Source organism: Bicyclus anynana, chromosome Z (genome assembly GCF_947172395.1).
Source record: "Bicyclus anynana chromosome Z, ilBicAnyn1.1, whole genome shotgun sequence".
Lineage (NCBI taxonomy): Eukaryota > Metazoa > Arthropoda > Insecta > Lepidoptera > Nymphalidae > Bicyclus > Bicyclus anynana.
In genome coordinates, this window is record NC_069110.1 from 378040 (window position 1) to 405984 (window position 27945).

Consider the following 27945-nt stretch of genomic DNA (forward strand, 5'->3'; position numbering starts at 1 on the left):
AAAGTAGCGCTCTCTGGCGATCTGTGGCGGAACTACTTTTTAGCCATTTAAATATATTTTTATGTAGGCTTACGCTTGACCACAATCAAGCCTGATGGAAAGCAGTGATGAGGTCTAAGATGAAGCGCGCTTGCCTAGAAGATACCTATTCACTCTTGCCTTGAAGGTGCACAAATTATGCGTGACAGGAAACACAGACGCCGGGAGGGCATTCCACATTTTGGCAGTTCTTATTATGAATTACACTTAGATACATAGATAAAAGTAGGTGTCAAAGGAATTACAGAATATTATTACAGAATTTTGTGATTGGTCTGAGGCCAAATCCGGATGGATGTAGACGGAGTTCTCTGTCTAAGCCTGTGGCTTAGCCTCAGACTAATGGTTTGACTTGACTCTATCTTTCCGCTGGCTGCTGACCACAGATTAGTGTATACATACACAGTGTCAATTGTCATATTGGTGTCATGTCATTATCTTCAATATTGGTGGCTGGTGCTACTGAGGTCGCTCACTGCGAAATCCCGTTACTCACTTTCTTTCTTTTAACAAAGCCCTAGAGAATTGTTAACGACTGTGAAAAACGATTCGCGGCCAAACTAATATCTTGCGCGTTGAGCCACCTGGAAGCTACTTCGAACGCGGAGTGCAGTGACACCAATTTCGATTTGTGTTCATAATCATATTTTATTGATTATATTTTAATAACCTTGTTGTGCAACACATTGTTTTTATGCTGTTTATTTATTAGTACTTCGTTTAACTGGCGAAAAAGAGGGGACATTTTTGTGTGGAAGACTCAATCAAGGTGAGTGTTTTTTACGCTGTTAAATCTTGCAACATTGACGTGTCCCAAGTATGCAGAGAATGCAATCGGTAATTGATAAGTAATTAATACAATCTAATAATATCTCTCCAGCAGGAAGAATAGACGTTTCACTGCAGGTACATACACGAATCAATATCATAGATTGGGACAGTGACTATTTTTGGCTGTGATTCATCTATTGACACTGAAATTTCCTAATATAATATCACTTGTCACTTAATTGGTAACTTAAATTCATTTTGTATATGTGTGTATACATAAACGCGGCGGGTTCTGCTTAGCAAGTTTGAAACCAATAATAATATCATACAGAGATATTTAGAGCTTACATTTTGATTTTCTTTCTGATTTGGGCTAGAGCTTCTATACCACAGGCAGATTAATAAAGCAAGAATTTTGCTTTAAAATTTATTAATCATCAGCAGTTGTTTGTTAATGATCAGATGCAAAATTTTGCTATAAAGTTTCTTGACAAAAAACATATTCTTTTTCCTAACCTAATACACAATCTTGACATTAATCAAGCTGGTAAACAAGTTATTGCTATAGTCTATATAATCTATCTAAATAACCATCTCTTCTGTGGCTTTCCTCTCCTGTTGTGTCAATTTTAAAATTGCAAGTGGAATACTTGCAATTTTGAAATGACTAAATCAAGCTAACCTTTTATTCCTCAACTTTTCTGTCACAGGAAATTTCAAAGTTCAAAGATTTTGAAGTTTAGCAGTAGATAATATCAAAATTATTTATTTTTGTGCTACAATTTCGGGTGACTTTTAACTAAATATTTCAATATTCTTTTCACATTATTGTAATATCATAATCCTACTAATATTATAAAGCAAAAGTTTGTATGGATGTTTCTATGGATGTTTGTCACTCCGATGTTTATTACTCTTTAACTCACAACTACTGAACTGATTTGGCTGAAATTTGGCTTGGCTTAAACAAGACACACATCACTATCTAGCCCCGAAGTAAGATTAGCTTGTGTTATGTACAATAGGTACATCATGCCTTACAAACTTAAAGGTTTCTTATCTGGAATTCCTGAATGCAAGGAAATTAATATGTTACTAGGCGAAAGACTGAAAGATGCCTAACATATAAGTAACCATTATAGTCTGCTGAACAGACCCAGAGAACACATTTGGCTGTGTGCAGCATGATCTCATGGTCTTTGCCTTGAAATGGTACAACTTTACCAGTATTATTATTACCATACCTATGATGATTAAATCATATTATTCACAGTAAAGTTTTGGCATAGCAATAAACTAGGGATACAAAAACCCTTGCAATACAATGTGGGCTTGTTCCTGGGGCGTAGCTACTGCCGTATCAGATGTATTAAAGATATGGGCCCCCGGCCTACAGGGGACCCTTGTGTGTAAAAGCAAAAATTAGTAAAAATTTAGGTAATCTACCATCTTGTTTTTTTCCCTGGTTAAGCATACTCCCAAAATTTGGAAACATCCTACATAGGTTAAGTCATTGTCATATTTACTTTAAGCGAGCATTTTTGTTTCTTTAGTGTGAATTTTTTATCCTTTATTTGGACCCCCCAAATAATTTTGATACTGGGCCTCTTCAAGGCACGCTACGCCACTGGCTTGTTCCAAGGTGTCTGCCATAGTTTTCAATATATTAATTATTAAAAATAGATAAAATAATCAGCCATGCCAATAAAATACAAATTTGACAAAAAGTACACAGGATTTTTGGTTTCATCTTAGTTTTTGCACAAGACCTACATATAATCCAAAACAAAGAAGCCAAACAGTCAGAAAGCATATGTCTGAGTGACTCACCATGTTGGCGACACTTTTGACAGATGTTGTGAGTGCCATTTTCTGATTGTACTTTTGTTACCACCCATGGGAACATACAACCAAAGTGACATCTCATGCAGAGAAATAGACAAAATCTGAACCAATGGCGGCGTAGTAGTTGCACTCCTATCTCTTTCGTCCCATTCAAAATCTAAGAGATCAAAATTTCCGGTAGCGTCGTAATTGGATGTCTTTTGTCTATTAGTTTTCACAAGATAAGTCGTTTAGTTGCACGTAAAAGTCACTGGTCACATATCACAAATACATGTCCTTCAGTATCCCCAAAGAGGTCACGGAAATGCAGCCACTGCACCACTTTTTATTGATATGGGGCTTATACATCATGAAGCCAAAATAAAAGCATCTGTGCATCTTCTTCCACTTCCATAAAGTCTCTCAGGCAGAGGTGCTCAGTACCACCGGTTTCTGCCACGCTATCGTGAAACACACAACCTCACAACACACAAATTAGGGTGATGCATATAAGGGATGTATGGATGTACGACATATGTAATACAGGGACCTAGGGAAGACCTGCAGAGCCTACATCAAGAACAAGAATAAGCATATCATAGAAAGTCATAGTCATGCGGAACTTTCTATCCAGGGCTTCTAGTTCTGTCTAAGCACTCCAAAGACATACATGAGAACGGGCATGACCCAGTTGCTATCAGTAGCCTCAGACCTTATTAGCCTCTGACAATAATTGGTACAGATTTTAGTAACATGTTAAAAAAGCTTTTGCAAACTGACTGTTTTACATCCATTTCTTGTACCCATATGAATTGTGACATGCTCAGATATCAATATAATTCAATTAGAGAGAGATTAGCGATGAGAGATAGAGAGAAATATTTCTAGAATCAGAAACACTACAAAGAGCTTACCATTTGTCCATTTCTGAAAGCTGGGACGTAGCTATAACATCCCTAATATAGCATCTCTAAGATTCAATTTACTTCTTCTGGGAGTTGGCCTAGAACGTCTGTTGCCTCATGTGGTGTCAATTTATTTGGGTTTAGTTATGTTTGTCTCCAGGGTGATTAGCTCGCCAATATACAAACACTTGTATATCACACACCAGCTCTCATCTGTCTGTCAGTCTTTTCTTTTGACATCAAGATTGCCTCGTTTTGCAGGGTTCTTGGCATTATCGTCAGCCTCACTATCACTCTATATTTCGTGAATGACGTTGGGCGGTATAGTTGGTGCTTATGTTGTTTGGTTTACTGACTGACTTCTGTCACATGCTGATTGGAACACGTTTGCTATTTGCCATGTTGTGTTTTAGTCCACTTCTTTTGCATGGGTGCACATGGGTAACCCTTGGGATTTTTCAAAACTATTCAAATTAGTTTTTAACCGACTTCAAAAAAGAGGAGGTCTCGAGTTGATTGCTATGTTTTTTATGTATTTATTTATTGTATATGAAAGTTATTTTTCACTACTCTTTCACAATACTAAAACGCAATGGAACTTTTTAAAAAAAATTGTTCCCGCGGGATTTTTGGAAAACTGAAATCCCGCGGATGAAGTTTAAAACAAAATCCACTCTGCATAATTGATAGATTTCAATACATGCGGTATGATAAGACTATCATACCGCATGTATTGAAATCTATCAGTGTTGTACGAGCTATAGAGTGACAAGAAAGGAGACATATATAAATTCACGTAAATATATAAAGTATTTCTCTTTTCGCGCTTGAAAATATATTTTGGTAGTCTAGTAATCAAACCGATCTCTACATTGTCGTGCGCAGCGCGATGGACTGTCGATAAATCAAAAGTAGTGCTGTACTATATTTTGCAGAGACACGATTTTATCGTGTAACTTGCGTTACTATACAAGCAACAAGCCTGGAAATATAAACTACCTGCATAGACGGAATACCATTACGGCAATTTTAGTTTTGTAGTGTGTTTTTTTTTTTTCAGAATAATGTTAATGTAAATTCAAACAGTTTTCTTTTTGTTGGCAGAGTGAGCCGTGTCTTGGGGCAATAGCAACCCGGGCACTACGGTGGCCCCAGACACCCCCGCGCCAGCGCCCCAGCCGCCGGGTAAGGAAACTTCCACTTGTCCCTGTAGTCTTTGCTACGAGTATGAATACACATATCACATCTCTTAAATATGACCAAAATTCCTGTTCCTTCTAACTGGTCGGGAAAGACTGTTATAGTTTGGCAAGGTTGTTGATGACACTCCCGTGTCGTGCACGCGGGGCATTGCTACCCCCTCTTCCGGCCCGCGCGGACCATAGGAAGTGCTACGAACGAATTAGCCAAGCTATAGGATTAAATACGACAAAAGTCCAGCTGGCGGGTATCGAACCACGACCTGCCGCTGATGATTCCGGCCCCTTCACAACCGAGCTATGGACGCTTTGAATAAACAAACGTTACGATAAATAGTTTATTGACACACTACAAAGAGACAAATTAACTTATGCATTCGAAACAGTGCTGCTGGATCCACGCGTACTACGTACTCATATATACAGCTCTAGTAGAAGAGGGTCTGTTTAAGTTATGAAGGTTATTTTGATTGTGATACAACAATCAACGTGCTACGTAGGTGTACGTGAGTGTTGACGCGTCGCGTCGTAACTCGTAATGACGAGTTGCGACTTGCGAGTCCGAGAAGTCGTAAACGCGGCGCGTGAGCTCTCGCCGCTTCGCGTTTGTTTGTTCGTGCTTATTCGACGGATAAACAAGTTCGGTACAAGGCTATGATGTCATTGTTTTGGACTCATTCATCTTGAACGACACCATGTTGGTCAATCGTATCGAAATATTGTTACGCCAATTAATATCAAGTAACTCAGAGTTGCGAACTGTTCATCCTTTTATATTAAATGACCTTTTTTAGCACAAATCCTAGTTCTAAAATTAACATTAATAGTTCGAAAAGCACTTTGGTAAATTAGTTTAGGTCATCATCATTAACGACCCATATTCGGCTCACTGTTGAGCACGAGTGTCCTCTCAGAATGAGAGAGGTTAAGCCTTAATTCACCACGCTGGCCAAATGCGGATTGGCAGACTTTTTGAGTCAATTAAAAAAGCTGATAGTTTTAATAGCGGAATTAGTTAGTGATTAATTCGTAATCGTTGGCAGATGTGGTAGCAGGGGTGCTGGAGATGCCGGGTGCGGACAGCGTGCGCTTCAGCGGGCACACGCTGGACAAGGCCACCAAGGCCAAGATGACGCTGGAGAACTTCTACGCGAACCTCATCACGCAGCACCTGGAGCGGCAGCAGCGCCTGCACAAGCTGGAGGAGTCGCTCAAGGACGAGGCGCTGACGGAGGCGCAGCGGGCAGAGCAACGCCAGCTGCACGCACAGAAGGAGACGGAGTTTCTCCGGCTCAAGCGCTCGCGCCTCGGCGTCGACGACTTCGAGCCGCTCAAGGTCATCGGGCGCGGCGCCTTCGGGGAAGTGCGCCTCGTGCAGAAGAAAGACACGGGCCACGTGTACGCCATGAAGATCCTCCGCAAGGCCGACATGCTCGAGAAGGAGCAAGTGGCGCACGTGCGCGCCGAACGCGACGTGCTCGTCGAGGCCGACCACCAGTGGGTGGTGAAGATGTACTACAGCTTCCAGGACCCCATGAACCTGTACCTCATCATGGAGTTCCTGCCCGGCGGAGACATGATGACGCTGCTCATGAAGAAGGACACGCTCAGCGAGGAATGCGCGCAGTTCTACGTGGCGGAGACCGCGCTGGCCATCGACAGCATACACCGGCTGGGCTTCATCCACAGGTAAGCGATCTGCCGCACACACACGCACACGCACCCACACCCAGCTAGCTAGATGATGTGCTCCTACCGACACCATTGGACTAATTTTGTCTAAATTTCTCTTCACGGCTAGCATATTAGCATCACCTAAGGGGCTTACCTTACCACAACCATTTGCAAAATCATCATGATATCTTTCCACGTTATTTAAGAGCGTAACTAATGTTACTTCAGTTTAATTTTCGATGAGGTCCAAAATCGTTATACGAAACAATCCTGCGATAAGCTTATTAACGGTGGAATTCATAGTCGTAGTAGGGGGCCCCTAAGGGGATTATTCAGCCGCTATGTGTCGAATTCAACCCCTACGCGTTTCATAGACAAAAGAAACCCCTCATTTGACAGGAGCTGGCGGCTGACTGCTGAATTACCGATATTTGTCAGCCAAACCATCCCCTGGCATTTTTTTTGTTGTTATTCGTGATTTATTTATTAGAAAGTGGACGTTCGGATCGTTATAAGTGAAGTTATAAACAGCGAGTTATATCAGTGCCTAGGATATATATTCGCAATTGCGTAAACCCAGTATAATACTATGGCGATATGGAATGTACGAAAGATTCTCATATTAGGCATAATATGCCTCTGTTTGATGAAGAATGAACACAGAAGACCCAGAGAGGAATACCAATACCGCTAGTATTATACATTCTAGCAGCACTTCGATTCTATGAAACGGGATGTTATCAGGTACGTACCTTTGTTCATTATCAATAATTTTTTGTTCATGAAGACGCCGCGCGGTTTCACCCTGTGTTCCCATTTCCGTAAGAATATGGGGATAAAATATAGCCTATAGAGCTCGGAGATAGTGTAGCTTCCCAACAGTGAAAGAATTTTTTAAATTGGTTCAGTAGTTCCAGAGCCTATTCAAAACATACAAACAAACAAATCTTTCCTGTTTCTATTATTAGTAAAGATAAATTAGGAGTAGATATAAAACCAATTAGCCCAGTGGGTATGACCTCTGCCTTTGATTATGAGGGTGTAGGTTCCCAACAGTGATAGAATCTTTCAAATCAGTTCAGTAGTTCCAGATTCTATACAAAACAAACAAACAAATTTTTCCTGTTTATAATATTAGTATAGATAAATTAGGAGTAGGTCAAAATCCATATAGCCCAGTTGATATGACCTCTGCCTTCTATTCGGAGGGTGTAGGTTCAAATGCTGTCTGAAACATGCACCTCCAAATCATTTCAGTTATGTGCATTTTATGAATTTAAATGTATATCACATGTCTCATACGGTGAAGGAAAAACATTGTCTCTACATGTGTGAAGTCTGCCAATTCACATTGGGCCAGAGTGGTGGACCTTATCCCTCTGATTCTGAGAGGAGACTCATGCTTAACATACTCATGATGAAGAATTTAATTAGTTTGTTTGTAATCTAACCTATATAAATGTTAGGTATACCTATCTAGTTTTGATTTAGGAAATATATAACCTACATAAATGTAACTAACATAATGTTTATTTTCAAACTGTAGGTGCAGTCCATCAAGCATTCTATGAAATAACAGAAATGCCACAAGTCAAGCTGTATTGATGGCACGCATAGGTATACATATAAACAACCCCGGAGGACCCTATGCACAGATTTAAAGAAACCGGCTATCATGACAGGGAATAGCAGTGATGAGCTCTGAGAATACTGTTTTACCAAGAATACTGAGAATACTTTGGTCCTTGAAAATCCGAGTTTTCAGATCACAGTAATTGGAAGACCCACATACCTTGAAAAGTCAGCAGCATTTAATATCGAAGTAGTAGGAGTGAGTGCAGTATGTTGTAAGGTGGTCACTCACTCTGAAGTCCATAACAATAGAAAATGTATACAAATCTTAATGAATGAAATTTATTGATTCACATCTTTAATAAAGATAATTATTAAATGTTTACTTCTGCATTTTTCATTAAGTCTGGCCCTATAAAAATATACAATAATAACAATAAGTTATGTGTAAATTATGTATTTATTGTTGTTATTAATTAAACTTTGTATCAAAAGGATATAGGTTTGATTTTAGAATTGCAATAAGTACTTTGTGGTTCATTATTATCAGCCCATTACCGGGCCAAGCCTACCTCCTAAATATATAATATTATGTAATCTAAAGCTTTGTGAAATGCAATTTTACCACTATTCCTAAGGATAAGCTACACTTATATTTATTTACTGCACTTACTATAAATTGTAAGAAAATACAGCATAATAGTACCTACTTGTAATTATTTCAGGTAATTATAGGTGGTTTTGAGTAAAATAAACAAATTTCCTCTTACAATATTTTTTTATTTCAAGTAGGATTCCACATTACAAAAGTATGAAATATCAAACAACTTATATAGTAAATAGTATGCTTGGGATTTCTCTGCGTGATCGTATCACAAATGAGGAGATCCGCAGACAAACCAAAGTCACTGACATAGGTAGCACAGCGAGTCGTGAAGCTGAAGTGGCAATGGGCAGGCCACATAGTTCGAAGAGCCGATGAAATCGCAGTGTTGGTCGAACCCCCACTAGGTGGACCGAGGGCATCAAGCGGGTTGCAGGGAGCCGCTGGACGCTGGCGGCTCGAGACCGTTGTGTTTGAAAGTCCATGCAAGACGGCTATGTCCAGCAGTGGACGTCCATCGGCTGATAATTTTGTATATGATCATGTTCGTCCACATAACTTCAATATTTTTCTAACAACTCCTTCTTGTGAGAAAGAAACTTTTTGATAAAATTGATCTATTGTACACTTGAACGAATTAAATTTTACTACGATAAATAAAAACAAAAAGTAAATGAAAATATTAGAAACTCAATTATTTTGTAAAATGTTAAAGAATTAACAAAATACGTCTCTCTGTGGTTGTGTCACAGAATTTTCAAAGATCTAATGTAAAATCATAGACAACATTTGCTTGAAACTCCAGTCACGTAGGGGCTCTCCAGTAGTTTGTTTATGAAATGCAATGAAGGATGATTCAATAGTCAGCCCCTGGGAATACTGAATATTGGTTTGTGGGGGATTGTTCACTTCACGACTATGAATTCCAGGGTAAGCCCTCAGGTACGAAATGTCGAAATATTGTGAAATCACTACGGGCTTAAGAGCCTGGTATCCGGATGTTCTAAACGTTACTTTGCTCACAGACAGAATTGAAGTGACAGCTGACATCTGCCCACAGGGACATCAAGCCCGACAACCTGCTGCTGGACGCGCGCGGCCACATCAAGCTGAGCGACTTCGGGCTGTGCACGGGACTCAAGAAGAGCCACCGCACGGACTTCTACCGCGACCTGTCGCGCGCCACGCCCTCCGACTTCGGCTTCTTCTCTTCAGCGACGGCGTCCTCGGCGCTGGACTCGAAGCGGCGCGCCGAGTCGTGGAAACGGAACCGGCGCGCGCTGGCGTACTCCACCGTGGGCACGCCCGACTACATCGCGCCCGAGGTGTTCCTGCAGACCGGCTACGGCCCGCAGGCCGACTGGTGGAGCCTCGGCGTCATCATGTGAGTACTGACTAATACTATAGCTATACACACACCGTTCATATGCGAATTGTTTGCGAATTTGTTGATTGTTCTGTACACTGGAGTAGGGATGATGACTAGGTTTGAATATATTGATTTTTATGATACATTCGGGTAAATAAGGTAAATGTTTACTAATTTATACATAAAAAGCAAAGATTGTCTGGATATCTGCAAAATAAATAAGATATCTATTAAAAATTTTTAATCGTAAATTCAAACAGTTTTATTGGATAGAAGCAGGCGTTACTTTGCGGAAGTTCATCATGATTATATAATGATTTATTTATTTTGCTATCATCCGCGAAAATTCGGCGAACCCATGCGACAACGTCACCCAGGTCCGACAAAATACTCTTTGCAATTGCACGTTGTAGAGTCAACATCTCCTGAGGATGCTCCGGTTTCGGGGTGAAACGTACGTAGAGAGTATTTTGTCGGACCTGGGTGACGTTGTCGCATGGGTTCGCCGAATTTTCGCGGATGATAGCAAAATAAATAAATCATTATATAATCAAACAGTTTTAGCTTCCTTACATTAAATGTGACATTTTTCAATAAATGAACTATAAACATAACAAATAACAAAGATATTAGTAATTTTGTTTGATCGCCCATACATATTTAACGATCATTATGCACCTACGACGTCATTAAATCGTACCATTTTGTATGGGGCGTTTATCAGGAATCCGTGGCAGCGCCGCAAATCTGACCCTTTAAATCTCTTTAGCTCCAAAAGTAACGATCGCAGATATCCTGTTACTTTTACAAAATTTCTATTAGCATACTCCTAATTTATATAAAATTTAAAAATCGGTCATCATCCCTATTGAATATTATCATCATCATCATCATAATTTAGCGTTTTCAAGTGTAAGCAATTCCAGCATATCGGGACCACGACGTCCAACGGCTCTTCGTAACATGTACCCCGCCTATTGCCACGTTAGCTTCGCGACTCGTTGATCTATATATTTTTTTTATAAAAGAAAATTTGTCATATCTTTTATAATATGACCATTATTCCCATTCCCCTCCAACTATTCAGGAAATACTGCTAGGAGTGGGTACGACAATAGACCAACGGGGCGGGGATCGAACCATCGCCCCTCGGCGATGAGTCCGACCTCTCTTACCGTTGAGCTATTTAGGCTGCTATGGTGACTTTGGCCTTCTGCGGATCTTTCAATTTCCGATTCTGTCACGCAGAGATACTCCGATACTAAATTATATATTGTTTATTATTAAATATTGCTTATTATTTAACACTTTAACAATAATGAGCATTATTCAACCCTGAGAAGACTCAAGAGTTAAATAAATAGTATAAAATTAAAATGCGCATTTCAGTTTAAAAACAAAGTTAACGTCCTTATTGTTTTTGTCTCGGTTTATAATTTTGTACTGATTACCTGACCTTCATTATTATAATTTTTTACTGAGATTGATTGAAAGAAGGTCAAGATGTGCAAGGACCGACTACTTTGCTTGTGTATTTGCGTCCGCGAAAATTTAGCGTAATTGGATGCTTTTTCCGTCACAACAAAACTAGGGCACTTAATTGGGTCTCTTTGTCAGCAATAGCCATCTGTGCTTGGTGTTCAATTTGTTACGACGAAAGCGAATTATAAGAATTGTGAGCTAATCGACACATTGCGAAATGTTTATGTGTAATGTACCAAGAGCCAGCATAGCCAGACATGCCCCATTAAAAATCTGCAGTTTTTTAAAAAAAAGGTAGTTACATTATGGAGCCAGCCATTATTAAGTTTTTTAAGAAATCCTTAACTTTTATTAATTAATAAAGATCAATTTCGACCCTTATTCCATGTACTATGCGAAATGAATATTGTTTATATTCAATTTAATGAGTCAACTTCCCTATTGTCAAAGAATAAGCTTTGTTTGTTTTCATTACACATTTTAATTGACCCTAGAATTTGATTTAAATTGACAAACAAACGGTTTGAATACGCACTGCGACGTTTCATGTCGGCCGATGGCTCAGCGGGTAGTGTTCTCTCTGCGTGCAAGGCTGTTTGTTTCATTCCCTCTAACTGGAAGAATGCTTGCGTGTTTATACTATATTTAATAAGTGCATACTTGTGAATATATTATTAAAAATTATCTTACTACTCATAACACAAGCTACTGTTGTTTTGGGGTTGAATGGCGATTATCCATAATTTCTTGATGAATTATATGATGTATTGTCATAATATGTTCAAATATACTTTTATCGTCCCAACAAATTTTTATCCTCATTTATCAACCGATTTAAGCCTTTGCAAATTCAAACAACTGATTACTATCAAGTTAATTTTTCGTGAGTAGCTTCATCTCGATGCGACGATCAACTTTTTTATTTACGAAAATTCTCGATTCTAGCAGCTAACTGAGTTACCAGGAAAGCATCGGAACGAGATAATGTACCGCGCAATTTGTAGAACATTGTGGCCGTTAAGTTGTATAACTATCAATTAATCAACAGTAAAAAAACAGACAGACATTAAAATGTGCGCGAGTGACATTATAAGTGTTCCGTTTTTGTACTACGTACGTTCGGAACCCTTAAAACGGCTGGTTAGCAACAGCTTTTGATAACTACCCTCCTCCCAAATTGCATCAATAACGAGGTTATTAAAAGTTGTTAGTTATACAACTTAACAGCTATAATGTCCCACAAATTACTTGCTACATTATCTCGTTCTGACGCTCAGATTATCTAAAACAATTTAAAAGTTGATCGTCTAATTTCTCAAAGCTACTTACGAAAAATTAACTTGATAGTAATCAGGTGTACGAAATGTTCTACGGATCCCAGATCTAAACCTTCCTCATTAATTTATTTGTTGGTGAAATCAATATAAAATCTGTTCGTTAGGCTTTGAGTTATCTCTTTTTGAGTTGTCTCTGTTTATCGTGAACACACGCGCTAGGCGCGGTGGTAGATTTTTATTAAATATATAGATTGCAAACTGCTGTACCACTTCCAAGTACTCGTAACATGTACTGCGTCATAGCGATGGCATTGCCACTTTACACTAATAAGATCACACTCAAGTGCTAATTTGTAGAATAAAGAAAACACAATTGTCTCATTGTAGAAGTACGCTACTTTGTATCGTCAACGCTTTAATGAAAGATCTCTTATACTGTTGGTGGCAATACTGCCTTAAACGATTCGTTATACATATATTTTTATTGTTTTATATACGTTTATTGTTTTTCGCCGAAAAGTTGGAATACCCGTCTTGATTCCATAATGAAATGCAGGTCAGTATGTATTAATATTAGGGTAATATCGATAGCTGCTCTGTTTGTTCAATCATATATTTAATTTCTATCCTAATGCCATATTGTAGACATTTTAGGCATCGCTAAGTCGAGGTCGAGTTATCTCTGTGTTATATTATGTTTACATGTAAGATTACAATACCTGATTTTCAAGTTGGCGAAATATGTTGAAATGTCTTTTTTATGTATGTATTATTTACTTTTCTTTATGTCAAAAGACATTAATTGTGTAAAAAGACGATCGCTTTGGGGAATCCCGAAGTTTCCTAAAAGTGATATGAAGTACAGGACTCGTCACTAAGTATAGTAAAATCATTAATTCAGCGAACCCACTGACAGATGCTAATGTCACTTTGTAAAACAATGATACTATATTTATTGTCATAGTGATGTCCTGTTCTGTATAGGTAAATAATAGCGCCTCAGTTCATTCACTCTCAAAGAGGAATTTTCAACAGCAATCTCTGTCATAATGCTTTGTGACAGACGGTTGAAATAAAACTTGTGTAAATGATGTAATTGACCAATTGTTACCCTAGTCCTAGAGACCTAGAGATTGCCCTAGTCTCTAAAAGTACCACTACTTCCAATTTGAAAATTTAGAGTAATGAAATTTACAATAAAATTCTATGAATAAAATATATATTGTATAAAAAAGTGTTACAGTTGTTATATAATAAAGCATTAATTTAATTGTATTTGTCTCAGTTATTAGTCAAATTAAATAAGGGCTAAGAATAATTTTATTGTCATCACTGTGACTCAAAATAGGTTTTATGTTTATTATTAAGTCATAGACTGAGAATTTTCTTAATAAATAACTGTTATTTATTAAAATTATTTACTAATTTGGTTCAGAACATATTAAGTGAGTCATGTTCGTTCACTTTGTCACATCACTATTTTTGATTCAATAAAAAATTGTATCACAGGAAACGTCAATGGGGATCGTAGAATTAATTACTCGACTATAGTTGACATATGAGCGGAGGCTTGAACCAGTTCCCGTCGTGTTCCAGGTACGAGATGCTGATCGGCTACCCGCCGTTCTGCTCGGAGTCGCCGCAAGAGACATACCGCAAGGTGATGTCGTGGCGCGAGTCGCTCACCTTCCCGCCCGAGATCCCCATCAGCGAGGAGGCGCGCGAGACCATCCTGCGCTTCTGCTCCGAGCCCGACCGCCGGTAAATACTGCACTTTGGGACCTTTCACCAATACGGATGATGACAGCTTTTTAGATTGTGTATGAATTAGGAGATTTAAACCCACGTCTCACTAGACACGGGCATAAGTTACTTATTTCTGCATATCGTATCCAAAAAAATCTTCTGTAGGTTTGGGTGTACTTTTCTATACCGAGATCCCCAAGACTGTGATGGACCTGCCAATGCATAGCTTTAAGCAATGTATTAAAAAACATTTACTTAGTCGAGGCTACTACACCACTGATGAGTTCCTTAATAATAAAGGCGCTTGGAGGCCGTTGGATCAGCTTCCACCGTCACACAGGAAGTAAAATTATAAGAAATTGCAATGTTGTCTTCAATTTTAAATTAATATACTGTATAATTAAAAAAAAAGAGCAACTGTTAAGTTTCTTGCCGGTATCTTTTCAGCACAACCCGCCTTCCGAACGGTAGTAGAATCTTTACAAATAGTCAACTGACGTGTCAAAAGTGCTTGTAAGCTGAGCCTACTTGAAATAAATGATTATTGATTTTGATTTTGGAGTATGCTAGTAGTAAAGCAATTGTAAAAATAACAAGATATCTGCGAACATTACTTTCGGAGCGGATTTAAAAGGTCAGATTTGCGGCGCTGCCACGGATCCCTGAAAAGCACCCCATACAAAATGGCACGAATCAATGACGTCGTTGATTCGGTGATCGTTAGATTTGTATGGGCGTTCAAACAAAATTTATATATTTTTTTGTTATGTTATGTTTATAGTTCATGTATTAAAAATTGTGAGGTTCAATGTAAGGAAGTTAAACATGTATGAATTTTCATCTAATTACTATAAAAGAATTTAAGTAGATTTTGAAATTTTATAATCTCATTTATTGTGCAAACATCAAGTCAATCTTTGTTTTTACATATAAATTAGTTAATATTACCTTATTTTCCCGAAGGTCTCATAGAAATCAATATATTTAAACATAACATCATCCCCATTACATATGGACTTGCATCGCACCCAAATGCACCGACTAAATTGTCTCTAATTTTTTGATGGCAAGGAGGTAATTTGGCATCCTATAAACATAAGGTTCAAAGTAAAATAAAACGTGTTATAGGCGACAGGATCGTCGACGCTGGATTACACAAGCGCTCAGTGGACACGGGGTGTTTTCTTTGCCATTGGAAAAGGCTCCTCATGAAAAATGTTACTTCCGCGGAGAGGAGGATAGTCCAAGGCACGCTTTATTTGAATGCCTGGGATGTGCGGATGCCAGAGCAGAGGCCCAGGGAGCGGAAAAGTTGAGTGCGCAAACACTTGTTGCTCGCATGTTAGCGAGCGAAGACGAGTGGGACGAGTGGGAAATGCGCGAACATGCTCCGCAAAATAATGGCACGGAGAGAAGCAAGAGAAAGGCAGGAGAAGGGAGAATATGAGAAACGATACCTGATCAGTCAGCACAAAGTAATGCTAGGCGGTTCCGTGCTGATCGAGGAGTTGGGGAGGTTATTTTAGTCCGTGCAAGTCGGACATGCCCTGCCTGCGAAGGGATTTTTTCCTCCCAGAAAAAAAAGGATCGTCGACGCGTGTAAAATAGTAAAATCGCACCTTTGTTGGTTTTGCTCAAACAACATAATAGAAAAATATAAATTAATAAATAGGCTAGTTGACACTGTTTTTTAAATGTTCTTAAATAGTTCGTTGTCGTTCTACTAGACTGACAATTTTTGACGTGATCACATTAAAATTTTAGTTTTTAAATATGATTTTGACAATACGAGCCAAAACGCCTGTCGGCTATGACAGTCTTAAATTTCAACTGTTTCATGACATGGACTATAACAAATCCCTTACAAACGGAGGGGAGAGGACAAAAATGTTAATAAACAAATAGTTCGACGTTTAGTACATCTAATGTGTTAGTGACGTCACATAATGAACGACAGCGTTTTTTACGTTTGGAAAATTTGAAAAAATACGACATATTTAATTAAGTTTTTTTATAAAATCTTTTACTTTTATTAATCCATAATAATTTTAATTTTAATTTTATTTTATTTTAATAATTTTAATAATCCATATATTTCGGATTCTTATTCCATGTACTACATAAAATTAATATTGTTTATATTAAATTTGATATGAGTGAAGTACCCTATCGCCGCTGCGTCCGCAGGCTGGGCTCGCAGCGCGGCATCGAGGACGTGAAGTCGGTGGGCTTCTTCCGCGGCGTGGACTGGAGCCACGTGCGCGAGCGCCCCGCCGCCATCTGCGTCGACGTGCGCTCCATCGACGACACGTCCAACTTCGACGACTTCCCCGACGTCAAGCTCGAGATACGTAAGTCATCATTATCAATCCACATTCGGCTCACTGCTGACCTCGAGCCTCTTCTCAGAATGAGAGGGGTTAGGCCAATAGTCCACCACGCTGGACACACAACACACAAGTTGTGTGTGCATGCGGACCGGCTTCGAACCCACACTCTCCGGAATCAGAGGCAGAGGTCATATCGACTGGGCTATCACGGCACTCAGCTGGAGGTTGCGATTGTGTTTTAGAGCAGGGCAATTACAGAACATGCAAAAGTGCGTCCTCTGCCTCTCGGCAGAGTCTGCACAGATCTGTGTTCCGGACTTTAAGATTAAACATGAGTCTATTAAATCCACAGCTCGGTAAGTGCCTGCACTAAGATACATAACCTTCTCCTGTTGGAACAGTTTTGAAGCAGCGTTCTCATTGAAGGATTTTACCAGCGTTTTGGAGTGGTTAATTTCTGGCAGTTTTCTCCAGCGAATGACAGTATTGTAGTAACAATAGGTTAACAAGCTTTTAGTTACACCACAGAAAGGCTCCTGGTGTGCTACTCTAGCGCCTCATTGGTCTGCTCTTCCGCCAACTATTCATGTTACTCAAGTTATTTAGATATTGCCAGAAGCTTTCATTCAACAAGCCTAGAGGTAATAATCTCAATGGACAACGCTTATGATAGAGCCGCTTGGCTATCAGAATGTATAATGTATACTGGGTGTAAGGGACATACTACCGAAAACTTAATCCAGTGATTCAGTACATGATTCTGAGTCTCTCAGCGTTGAGATGAGATTTGTTGTCGGTCTATTTTTCACGATATTGTAACTTTTTTTTTTTTTTTTAACTAATTACAGCTTAGAAGTACTTATTTCATATATCTCAATACGATTTCTAATAAAAAAATTAAATCAAGATTTTTAACAAATACTAGCAATGTAAATTTAATTTTCAAAATACGCGCGATCAGCTGTTTTTCAAGAGGTCAAACAGGCAGGTCACGACTATAGGTATCTATACAAAGTCACAAACAAACTGCGCGACGTTGTATTGCCGACCGCCGCCGGTGTCGAGGGAAATAATTGCTATTTCTCTCTAACCTACACTAAACGGCGCGGCGCGGTTCATAGGTATTTTCAAAATATCGGAACTTTAGGTCCTTTAGTTATTCTTAGTTCGTGTTCGGCCGTTCGGCGGTCTGTTGACAAACAAACCAAAATTCAAAAACTTTTGTGTATGTTTTATGTTATGTTAGTAGTGTCTTTTCTGTGACGAATACTTTACAATTGTGTTGTTTGTATTGTGTGTGTTTGTGAGTGTTGACTAAGAAGTATTAAATGCCTAGATCAAATCAATTCAATACTCATGCATGAATATGTACCTACTACGACGTAAAGGAGCTGGAAAACCCATGAAAGCTTGTACAGAGGCTTGTATTCTGAATTTAGTGCGGCAAAACATAGACTGGGCATACGTACTGCGGCTCATTTTATACGGAACCGGTACCGAACTCGCGTATCGCACTAAGCTTTACACAAGGTATAGCGCAGAGATAAGAAGCAGGATTACTGGAATCATATCTGAAGTGCACGAGAAACAACCTGAAGTAAGTTATCTACCTGTAGACAATAACTTTTATTATATTAAAAGTATAAAAAATAGGTATTAGATATCTCTACGCTGTCGATGAGTACGTACCTACTCGTACGTACGCAGTAGATTGCAGAGCGTTGTTATCGCATTGTTCGCTGTACATTCAATCAATCAATCAACAGCCTGTATTCGTCCACTGCTGGACATAGGCCTTTCCGAGAGCGCGCCACCACACACGATCCTCCGCCTTCCTCATCCAGCCACTTCCCACTACCTTCTTGATGTCGTCGGACCATCTAGCTGGAGGGCGTCCCACACTGCGTTTGCTAGTACGCGGTCTCCACTCCAGAACACGTCTGCCCCAGCGGCCATCTTTTCTACGACAGATATGGCCCGCCCACTGCCACTTCAGTTTGCTAATTCTTTGGGCTACATCAATTATTTTCGTTCTCCTACGAATTTCCTCGTTCCGGATTTTATCCTTCAGAGAGACTCCTAACATAGCCCTTTCCATAGCTCGCTGAGCGACTTGTGATTGATTTGTGGATAAGGCCAATCGTCAGTGTCCACGTTTCCGCTCCATACGTAATAACAGGCAAGACACACTCATTAAAGACTTTTGTCTTCAGGCTTTGGGGTATTGACGAATTGAAGACCCGACGCAATTTCCCAAATGCTGCCCAACCAAGCTGAATTCTTCTGTCAGCTTCCTTGTCGAAGTTATTCCTACCTAGTTGTATCATTTGACCGAGGTAGTTGTATTCCTGAACAACTTCGATGCTGGCATTATCGATAATTATGGGCATCTGTACATTGCGTGCTCGAAATTTTCAAAATCTGAATTTTCTCATTTCAGACGTAATTGGTATTTATATTATCGTTGTGGGAACTAAATTTAACCTCTTCACGCAGTTTTTGGTATATTGTCCCTTACACCCAGTATAAATTGTCCTGTTTACTTAGTTGTTCTGCAGCAAGGATTCCGCACAATTATGGCGTACACGTCTGCCAGGAAGATGGAGGATTGAATTCCCAGGTTCCGGTGAATGGTCCCTGGACCCTGGGCTCTTCTCCACAGTTCCACAGCCTACGTTTTGCCTGACTTGAAGCCTTCAGTATAGCACTTTAGGCTTCCCGGTTTTTAAGTTATTTCATTGTTTAGCCATCTGTCTTGTTCGGGAATCATATCAGGACAGGTGGCTAATACGGCGGAGCGGATCTCCTCATTTTTTTTAAAATTCATAATGCAAAGAAATTCCAACGCGCGCTGAGTTCAGTAAAATCCGTTAATCCGTTGCCTATTAACCCCACCAATATTAAGAGATCATACTTGGTAGAGGTACTCAACAATGTGTAAGGTGTAGTCTCTTATGTTCAACTGCCGCGCTCGAGTAACCGCAAAAATTCCCTCGGCTCCCCTACTATAAGTGGAAAGTTGGAGGTGCATGCCTACGCCCTCCGAATCAAAGGGCAATGGTCATACCCCCTGAACTATCATGTCTCATATCACGTGATAAGATTAAGATAGTAAAAGTAGAATATAGAGTGAAAGGTGCACTGGTGTTTCAGCGTCGGCTCCCATCTCCACCGAGGGTGAGGTGGCGTACAAGGACTGGGTGTTCATCAACTACACGTTCAAGCGCTTCGAGGGGCTAACGCAGCGCGGCACACCCAACAAGAAGTGAGCGCCGCCGCCGCCGTCGCCGCCCGCCGCGCAGCCCGCCCCGCCGCCCGCCCCGCCGCCCGCCCCGCCGCCCGCCGCGCCGCCCGCCGCGCCGCCCGCCGCGCGCGTGTGCTGCGCGCTGCTGTAGCGGGCGCGGGCCGCGACACGTACACGTACCCGCCGCGCCGCCGCGCGCCGCGCGCAGCGCGCCGTGTGCCGTGCGTCGTGCGTCGTGCGCCATGCGTCGTGCGCACTGACGCAATTAAAGTTAGCCGCGAACGTCGCCTCGATACTGTATGCTTTATATTTTGTTTATTTATTATTCCGTTTTATTTTCGTTCTTTTTTGTTTTTTTATTTTACTCGCGTGACAAATTTACATACATGATTAGAACTATGCATTTAAAATATATTTTTGAAAAAGGATAACATTAAAATATATAGATATTCTATCAAGACTAGGTATATTTTTAGATGATCTACACGAAAGATATTACAGAGTTTACGGTATAGGTGTTCCTCAATCGGAGTGTTGGCGCGCGGTGATTAGCGAGCGCGTTATCAACTGAGTCGTAGGACCATCAATCATTTCGCTATGTGTGTCTGTCTATTGACGTTCATGGCCTACTAATCAGCTAATTAGTTGGCTGAATAGTCAGCCCGTTATGAACTGAGTCGTAAGGCCGTAAGTGTCAATAGATAGATCATATCACTATTGATAACTCGCTTACTATACATATATAATGTTATGTACTGATTCGTTTTTCTGGTACATAACATGATAGCAGTGCATAACATGATAGGTGACGGCGGAATACAAATTTATGGAACATTAAAGTGAATGTGATTATTATAATTCTTCGAATTAAGACTAAGGAAAATAGTGAATCTTTTTCTATAAAGTTTAATTACGAACCAGCAGCTTAAGTTACAAACACAGAACGCTAAATTAAAATCTATCGCACTTTCTATCAAAATTACCTTAGGCTAAATATTATTTAAATTAAATAAAAATTTATTGATTTACAATTTATTGTAATTTATTTATGTATTATACTCCTTTGACCGAGTATATTTATAAAGATAATTTGTTAATATGATTCTAATAGTAGTTTTATTTTAAACAGTGAGACTAACAATTGTGACGCTTACACTTAACTCACACCGCTAACACTTCGATGAAATGCGTCATCGAGTTACCATACCGCCCAATTGCACTAACAATAACTAATTATATTATTATTATTATGCATGAATTTAACTCTCACGCCCGGTACAAAATAATTATGTATAAAGAAACCAAAAGGAAAATAAATAATAATAATTATTAATAAATAATAATTATTAAGGGAAAATTAAAAAACACACAAAAAATCACCAAGTATCACAATAAATAAATGTTTAGTTGTAACTTTTTAACAAGATTTAAAATACTTCTCAATTAAAGAATAATTATAGATTAGGAGTGTGATTCGACGCCGAACAGTCGATGGTTGACGTATAAATAAGATTAGTGTGTCTACAACACATTCTCTCCCATTACGTCATCATTAGTTAGCGTCCTCTTGGCTCTAGAATCAGTATAGAACTGCATGATGGACCAGGCTTGCAAGACAATAGAGAATGATTCAGAACGAATTTTTACAAGCCGCACAGTGAAGCCGGTGAAACCCATAAAAAACAAACGTCACGCGTGCGTCTCCTTGACACCCGCATAATGCTATATACTGTAAACAAACTTTTTTCATAATTTGTATGTATTTCACTAACAACAATTACGTAAATTAATATCACAATATACTAATAATAATCAATAACTACATACAAAAAATACTCCTATCTTCTCTTTTAAGTTTTTGTGAAAATTTTTCAAAATATTGAAAATATAAGACGTAATTTTTCTTCAATAATATTGAAAATTACTGACGCGACGCTTTGTGTGGTTCTGACTCGCCAATGTATTAGTTTTTGAATTTGTAGTTGAACTGGCTGCATCACTACCATGTCCCGTGTGCTCTATTTGCCTATTATTCTTTAATCTGTGGCTTGCAATCATCTATACGTATTATAAAACACAGTCCTCCGCCGCACCAGTCGGTCATCTCTCTGACACACGCGGTGGAGGACTCTGCGTTATAATAATTCACAATATATGCACTCAAAATCTGAACTGAAAGGATTTTCTTGCCATTTTCACCAATAGATAGTTTGATTCACAATACGTATGTTATTATCACGGTTGTTAGATAGGGGAACAAATAATCCATTGTTATTCATAGACTTCTCTAGATGCCATTTTTATCACTAAGAAAGAAGAACTAAGAAGTAATGCATAGCTTGAAAAAAGATGCTAATCATTTCGTGGAGTCTATGTCAGTAGATAAATCAAAACTTTTCAACCAAGCTCACGGAGTTTTTTCGAGTCACTATACAACCTGTGCCCTAGCGTCGTCTTGATAAGAAACGGCACTTCTTCTGTGAGGACTACGTCGTATGTGACCCATTTCTCGATTTCTGTCTATTTAATTCCGTTTGACCAATACTTGGAAAATTTATTCGACCCATCATTTTTTTTGACCCAAGCATTAAGCCTTGTTTTTTGATCAAGTCTTGTAAAAATGGTTTAAAACTGTTTCATAATCAATTTTTAGCTCTTGCGAACTACGACTACTAGTATGCCAGTCTTCTTTTATATCGGTGATTTATCGACATTTTTGATGAATGGATTGCTTGAGCGGTGTGCATCTTTAACATCAAAAATATTTGAACGGAATTGACGAAACCAAAATTTGACGTCATCATCAACTGTATCGAACCCGTAAACGTATATTCAAAATTTCAGCAGTTTGGTTTAAAAATTCACCTTAGACAAAGAAATACTGTAAAAGGGTAAAACTTCTCTTTTTGACTTCAAAAATTAATTTAATCAAAAAAAAAGTTAGCTAAATATGTTTTTATTTTGCAAAGAGCATAAATAATAAATATGATAATCATTGATTGACATTGATACGCTGTAATGATCAATACATGATATCGATCATTACACCCATCTACCGACAAATGGATTACTTTTTCCCCTACGATACTATGAAATAGTCAAATGGCCTAGGAGCTTTCATTGACAACACTGCTTTTTCTTTCGGGGTATAAATAGTAAATCTTTTTATATGAATAGTAAAATCCTTCAAGGGTAGCTTACAAAACCCATTCAATCCTCAGTCGCCAACAATCAAAGTTTACATTGACGATCTCGCGGACGAAGTCGCGCGTGTCCGCTAGTCATTATATCATTTTTCATCACACTTTTGTGTTATACCACATCACATGTCGCCAACTAATTAGGATAAATTATTGAAATCGCAACGTAAGTACATGTAGTACTATTAAATGTAAAGAGTATAAAAAAACTAACGCAAAATTTTAATTAAGCCGTATACAGTTTTCAGTCTTTAGGTTTAATTTTTTGTGACCTTTGATTTGAAATATTAACTACGAAAGAAGAAATCCTTAAATAACTCATTGTCATATCGTAGAACGCTACTAGCTTCATTTTTACTAACTTTAACTTTCTTAATTGCCAAATTGTTAATTTTCAGGGTACTTTCAAAAGATGGTGGTGCATTCAAATCTTGTGTTAATTAAAATATCAGGCCTTATTGGCCATAGTAGGTTTTAAACTGGCTATCCCACAGATTGAATACCATACTCACCAGGGGCTAGTTCACATTCTGTTCATCTTTAAATCATAGAATGTGCCAATTCTTCAGTTTGCTTATCAAAATTCTATTGGTGAATGCAGTAGCTTGTTTCCTTTATTCTTAAACCCAAGTATAATGCCATAGTTCTTTTAGGGGTTAGTAATACTTCATATTCAATGTATATTGTGGTCATACGAGTCACACTAGCGTCTTATACAAACTGCGTCCATTGCCGAGTCACCTTAGGGCGACGCCTCATTAGTGCGTTGCGTTGCTTTGTCGCAACGGATCACCGCAATGGGTTGCGATGACATACGACGTCTTACTGCAAGTGGGTGACGCACGAACCCAGTCAACAGTAGTTTTACAAAATTCCCTGCACGTTTCATAACGTATACCTACATTTTAATATAAAAAAAATTACATTATTAATTTTGCGTGAACAATTCTGTAAACAACATATGTCACTATTTATTCTTTAAGACACTGCTGTGTGAATCAAATCTTAGGCTCGCTAAAACCGGACGGACACGAATGATTCTTCTTCTTAATCGTACACTTTTGACAGAGTGGTCGTGGTTGCAGCGATGAGCGACGCCTTCTGTGCAATGCTCCTCCACTTTTGGCGATTGACTGCATTTTGAGTACACTCCGCCAAAGATGACTGTGTAGCAGCCTTAACTAAATCCGTCCCGCGGGTTGGAGATCGGCCTTCTGGATCTTTTGTCTTGGACTTGCCCTTGCACTACCAACCGCTCTATTGAATCAAGATTTCTAGAGATGTGGCCAAAGAACTTTAAGACCCGTAAAAGCACAGTCGACGAAAGTCTTTCTTTTATCTCTAGTTCATTGAAATTGGAAATGTTGGTTCTGAATTCTGTCCAAGGAATCCTCAACAAACGTCTCCAACATCACATCTCCAGGGCATCGATCTTGCGACGGTCTTGGAGACGCAAGGACCACGTTTCCGCACCGTAGAGAAAGATTGGAAAGACAAGACACCTCATAAGTCGAACCTTGGTGGTTTGGTGATTCTCCTATCTTTCCAAATCTTGCTAAGTTTGTCCACTGCCGATCTAGCAATGGCACAACGTCTCCGGATTTCAATCTCACAACCCAGATAGATGTAGGTTGGAACAACCTCACAGTTCGCTATTTTGTCAATGTCTGTTCTGATTGGCGCGGTCCACAATCATTATTTTGGTCTCCTCTCTGTTAATGGCAAGTCACACCAATGATATTGAGGCCTTATTGATTATCATGTCGCGATTTCGAACTTCGAACGTTTCGTTGTCCGAGCTCTTTGTGACAGATCTCGATCGGGGAAAAGCAAAGCATCTGTTGCCAAGCAAATGTCGGTGTGTTTCGGTCTGAAAGGCGTGGCTGTGCAAGTAACTTCAACACATGTGCCTCAGGTTGAAGGGTGCAAGACGCATTGTAAGTACCTGGCCACGGCGAATGTGGTCAGGTAGTAAGACGTGTTTTTTACATTGCAAACCTGCAAAGTTTCTCCTTTTACCATCTGATTGTACCGTCAATTATAGCGATGCGTTGCATTGCGTCGTCGCAGCGGGTCAATGTTGTATGTGAGTGGCGATGCAATGACGCACGACGTCTTAGTGCAAGAATGATCCACGCAGCCAGTCCGTCTCAACAATGCATACAAATGTCCACTGTCCGTCGTTCGTTAAAACGTCGCCTGCGACGACGCAACGCTTTATGTGGCATGCCATTTAAAATATATGAAAAACGACGCAGCAAGGACGCTGCGACGAGGCAACGTTACGTAATGCGGTAACGTTACTAATGAGGTATCGTTCCAATTGCTATAAAAAGGCGCTGGCAACGACCAATAACGTATTTTCCCCCTTTCCCGGCTCGCCCCGCCCTCGTCTGCATCACAACTTGCATTATGCGTTATTTAAGATCTCGCCAAATCACAGGAAGCTGTAAGTATTAAAAGAAAAATCGACATCACAAATAAAGTAATTTTGTATAAATGACATTTATGTCAAGAGTGGAGATTCCCCATATATATCTATTTCAAATTGATTATAAAAGGATAATGTATTATTTAATAAACGTAACATGAAAAAGGATATAACAAATGGGCAATCGTTTACTATTCATGGATGATCAGACAGTTATATTATAGAATAATTTGCCATTAAAACAATGTATAAGTGTAAAGCTTGAAAATTATATGTTTATGATACCGTAATATATGTGTACGTATTATAATACTGGCGGACGCCCGCGACTTCGTCCGCGTGAAATTCGATGTAAACAACCCCTGTTGCACCCCCTATTAATATTTTCGCATGTTTTTTAAATATAATAAGTAAGTCCACACATTTATTTACAAAAATATTCAAAATATGCAAAATAAATAATGAAGAACTTTCCATACAAATTTACAACCCCAATTTAACCCTCTTCTCAGTTTATTTTCGCAATAAAAAGTATCCTATAATCTACTTCGAAATATGGTCTCAAACCGTGCCAAGTTTTATTTATATTCATTGAGTAGTTTCAGCGTGATGCCCGGTCCACAAAACAGACAGTTACAGTTTTGTTATAAGTATACATTTAATAAAATAATGCTTCGATGAAATCGGGTATTGCTCTCACTTCCACATAACGTATGTTAATACATTGAATTATCTGGTTTTTGATTGAAATCAATGTAACTATACTTGGTTTAGAATTAACTAATCGGTTTTAGTTATATTATTTAATTAGGCGAATTAAGAAAGGCTAGTAAGTTTTTCCTTACCGATAATATGTGTCAGAATCAGGAACCGCGCTGCAATCGGGTAAGGACGATGCCTCATTAGCGCGTTGCGTTGCGTCGTCACACCTGCGTTACGCTGACGCATGACGTCGCAGCGCAAGAGAACGACGCACGCAGCCAGTCAGTCTCAACAATGTATACAATGAGCACTGTTTGTCGTTCGTTGAAACATCGCCTGCGTCGAGGCAACGTGCTAATGGGGCATCGCTCTAAATCTGCCTGTAAACTAACAACACGTCGATTGTTATACAATACACGAACTATTTTCTAACGAAATCAAATGTCATTAAATAATCGCAACTAGCCCGTTGCTATCACGTGTTTGAATATTTTTACAATTTACATATTTTACATTAATTTATTATGATGTAAATTCTAAAATACATTTTACATATTTTAGGTTAGCGTAAAGTATAACGGCTGTAGCTATTGTGACCCGACTCTGTGTGTGTGTGTTAACTCTTTCGTGTTAGTTGTGTGTCTGTGTGAGATAGAGCACACTAGAGCAGGTGCTGGCTACAGTTCGATTGTATGGACAACATTTCTTTGCTGGCTATAAATCGTATAACACCGCCTAGTGATGTGAACAGCGATCGTGTCGATAACTTTGACGAATAAATATTGTTGTATTGGCAAACATTTTTGTGTTTGGGCGAGATTTATACGCTGCACTTCGCCCTGTTAATATAAGTAAATATCGATATAGGTATTCACCTGTATGTTATACATAAGGTATGGCTACAGTGAGGTTTTGTCCAGAGCAAAGGCGCGGCGAAGCGCATAAACGCTGAACTACTGTCGCGAACTACAGTCAGTCGAGATAACAATTTGCCCCTTGTCGTGAGTGGCGCGGCGATGCGACGATGGTTCAGCGCGCCAACGTCTCGGTGTATATACAGCGTTAGGAATTAAGTTAAGGCATATATAGTATTAAAATGTGATGATAAAATGCACTCATTACTACTTGTTCACCGCTTCAGTGCGCCAGAGTCGCCTCACCGCGAGCGATCGGCCACATTTTCGATTGAATTTATAGCTAATTGCTTTGTTGTTGTTATATAGAATTAAATGAGTATTTAATTTCTTAAATTATTGTAAGCCTTTTTTCACATAATATTTTGTTTACTGATAAATATAATTTCTTCCATGCAAATTAAGAAAATGGCAATACAAATAAAGCTATATGACATTTATGGTTATTTTATTGTAAAAACCTATTTCGTAGTCAGCAAGGAACCCTTATAGTTTGCTCATGTTAGTCTGTCCGTCCGCAGTTTAGCTCAGAGTCCATTAGTACTAGCTGCACTGAACTTCTGGACTGCAGGGCTGGTAAAGAGTTGTTGGCAAGACGTTCCCAAATATAGTCATAGCTCACCAGGCTATGACTATATTACCGACGAGTGTTAAAAATGAAG

At 39.1% G+C, this 27945-nt stretch overlaps 1 protein-coding gene across 1 annotated transcript; it reads left to right on the top strand.

Moving 5' to 3' along the window:
* The first annotated feature begins 458 nt into the window (after positions 1-458).
* LOC112053748 (serine/threonine-protein kinase tricornered) lies at positions 459-27721 on the top strand. Its single transcript, XM_024093283.2, has 7 exons — positions 459-808; positions 4644-4724; positions 5782-6427; positions 9649-9972; positions 14313-14477; positions 16650-16813; positions 19946-27721. Exons 3-7 carry the CDS (start codon positions 5805-5807, stop codon positions 20059-20061), a joined length of 1392 nt encoding a protein of 463 aa, XP_023949051.1. The 5' UTR covers positions 459-808; positions 4644-4724; positions 5782-5804; the 3' UTR covers positions 20062-27721.
* Positions 27722-27945: the final 224 nt, after the last annotated feature.

Bases quoted from the DNA above. Each gene is read 5' to 3' on its own strand.
- LOC112053748 (XM_024093283.2), top strand. From the start codon at position 5,805: ATGCCGGGTGCGGACAGCGTGCGCTTCAGCGGGCACACGCTGGACAAG. The intron at 6,428-9,648 runs GTAAGCGATCTG...ATCTGCCCACAG, and splicing joins CGGCTGGGCTTCATCCACAG to GGACATCAAGCCCGACAACC. The intron at 14,478-16,649 runs GTAAATACTGCA...CTGCGTCCGCAG, and splicing joins TGCTCCGAGCCCGACCGCCG to GCTGGGCTCGCAGCGCGGCA.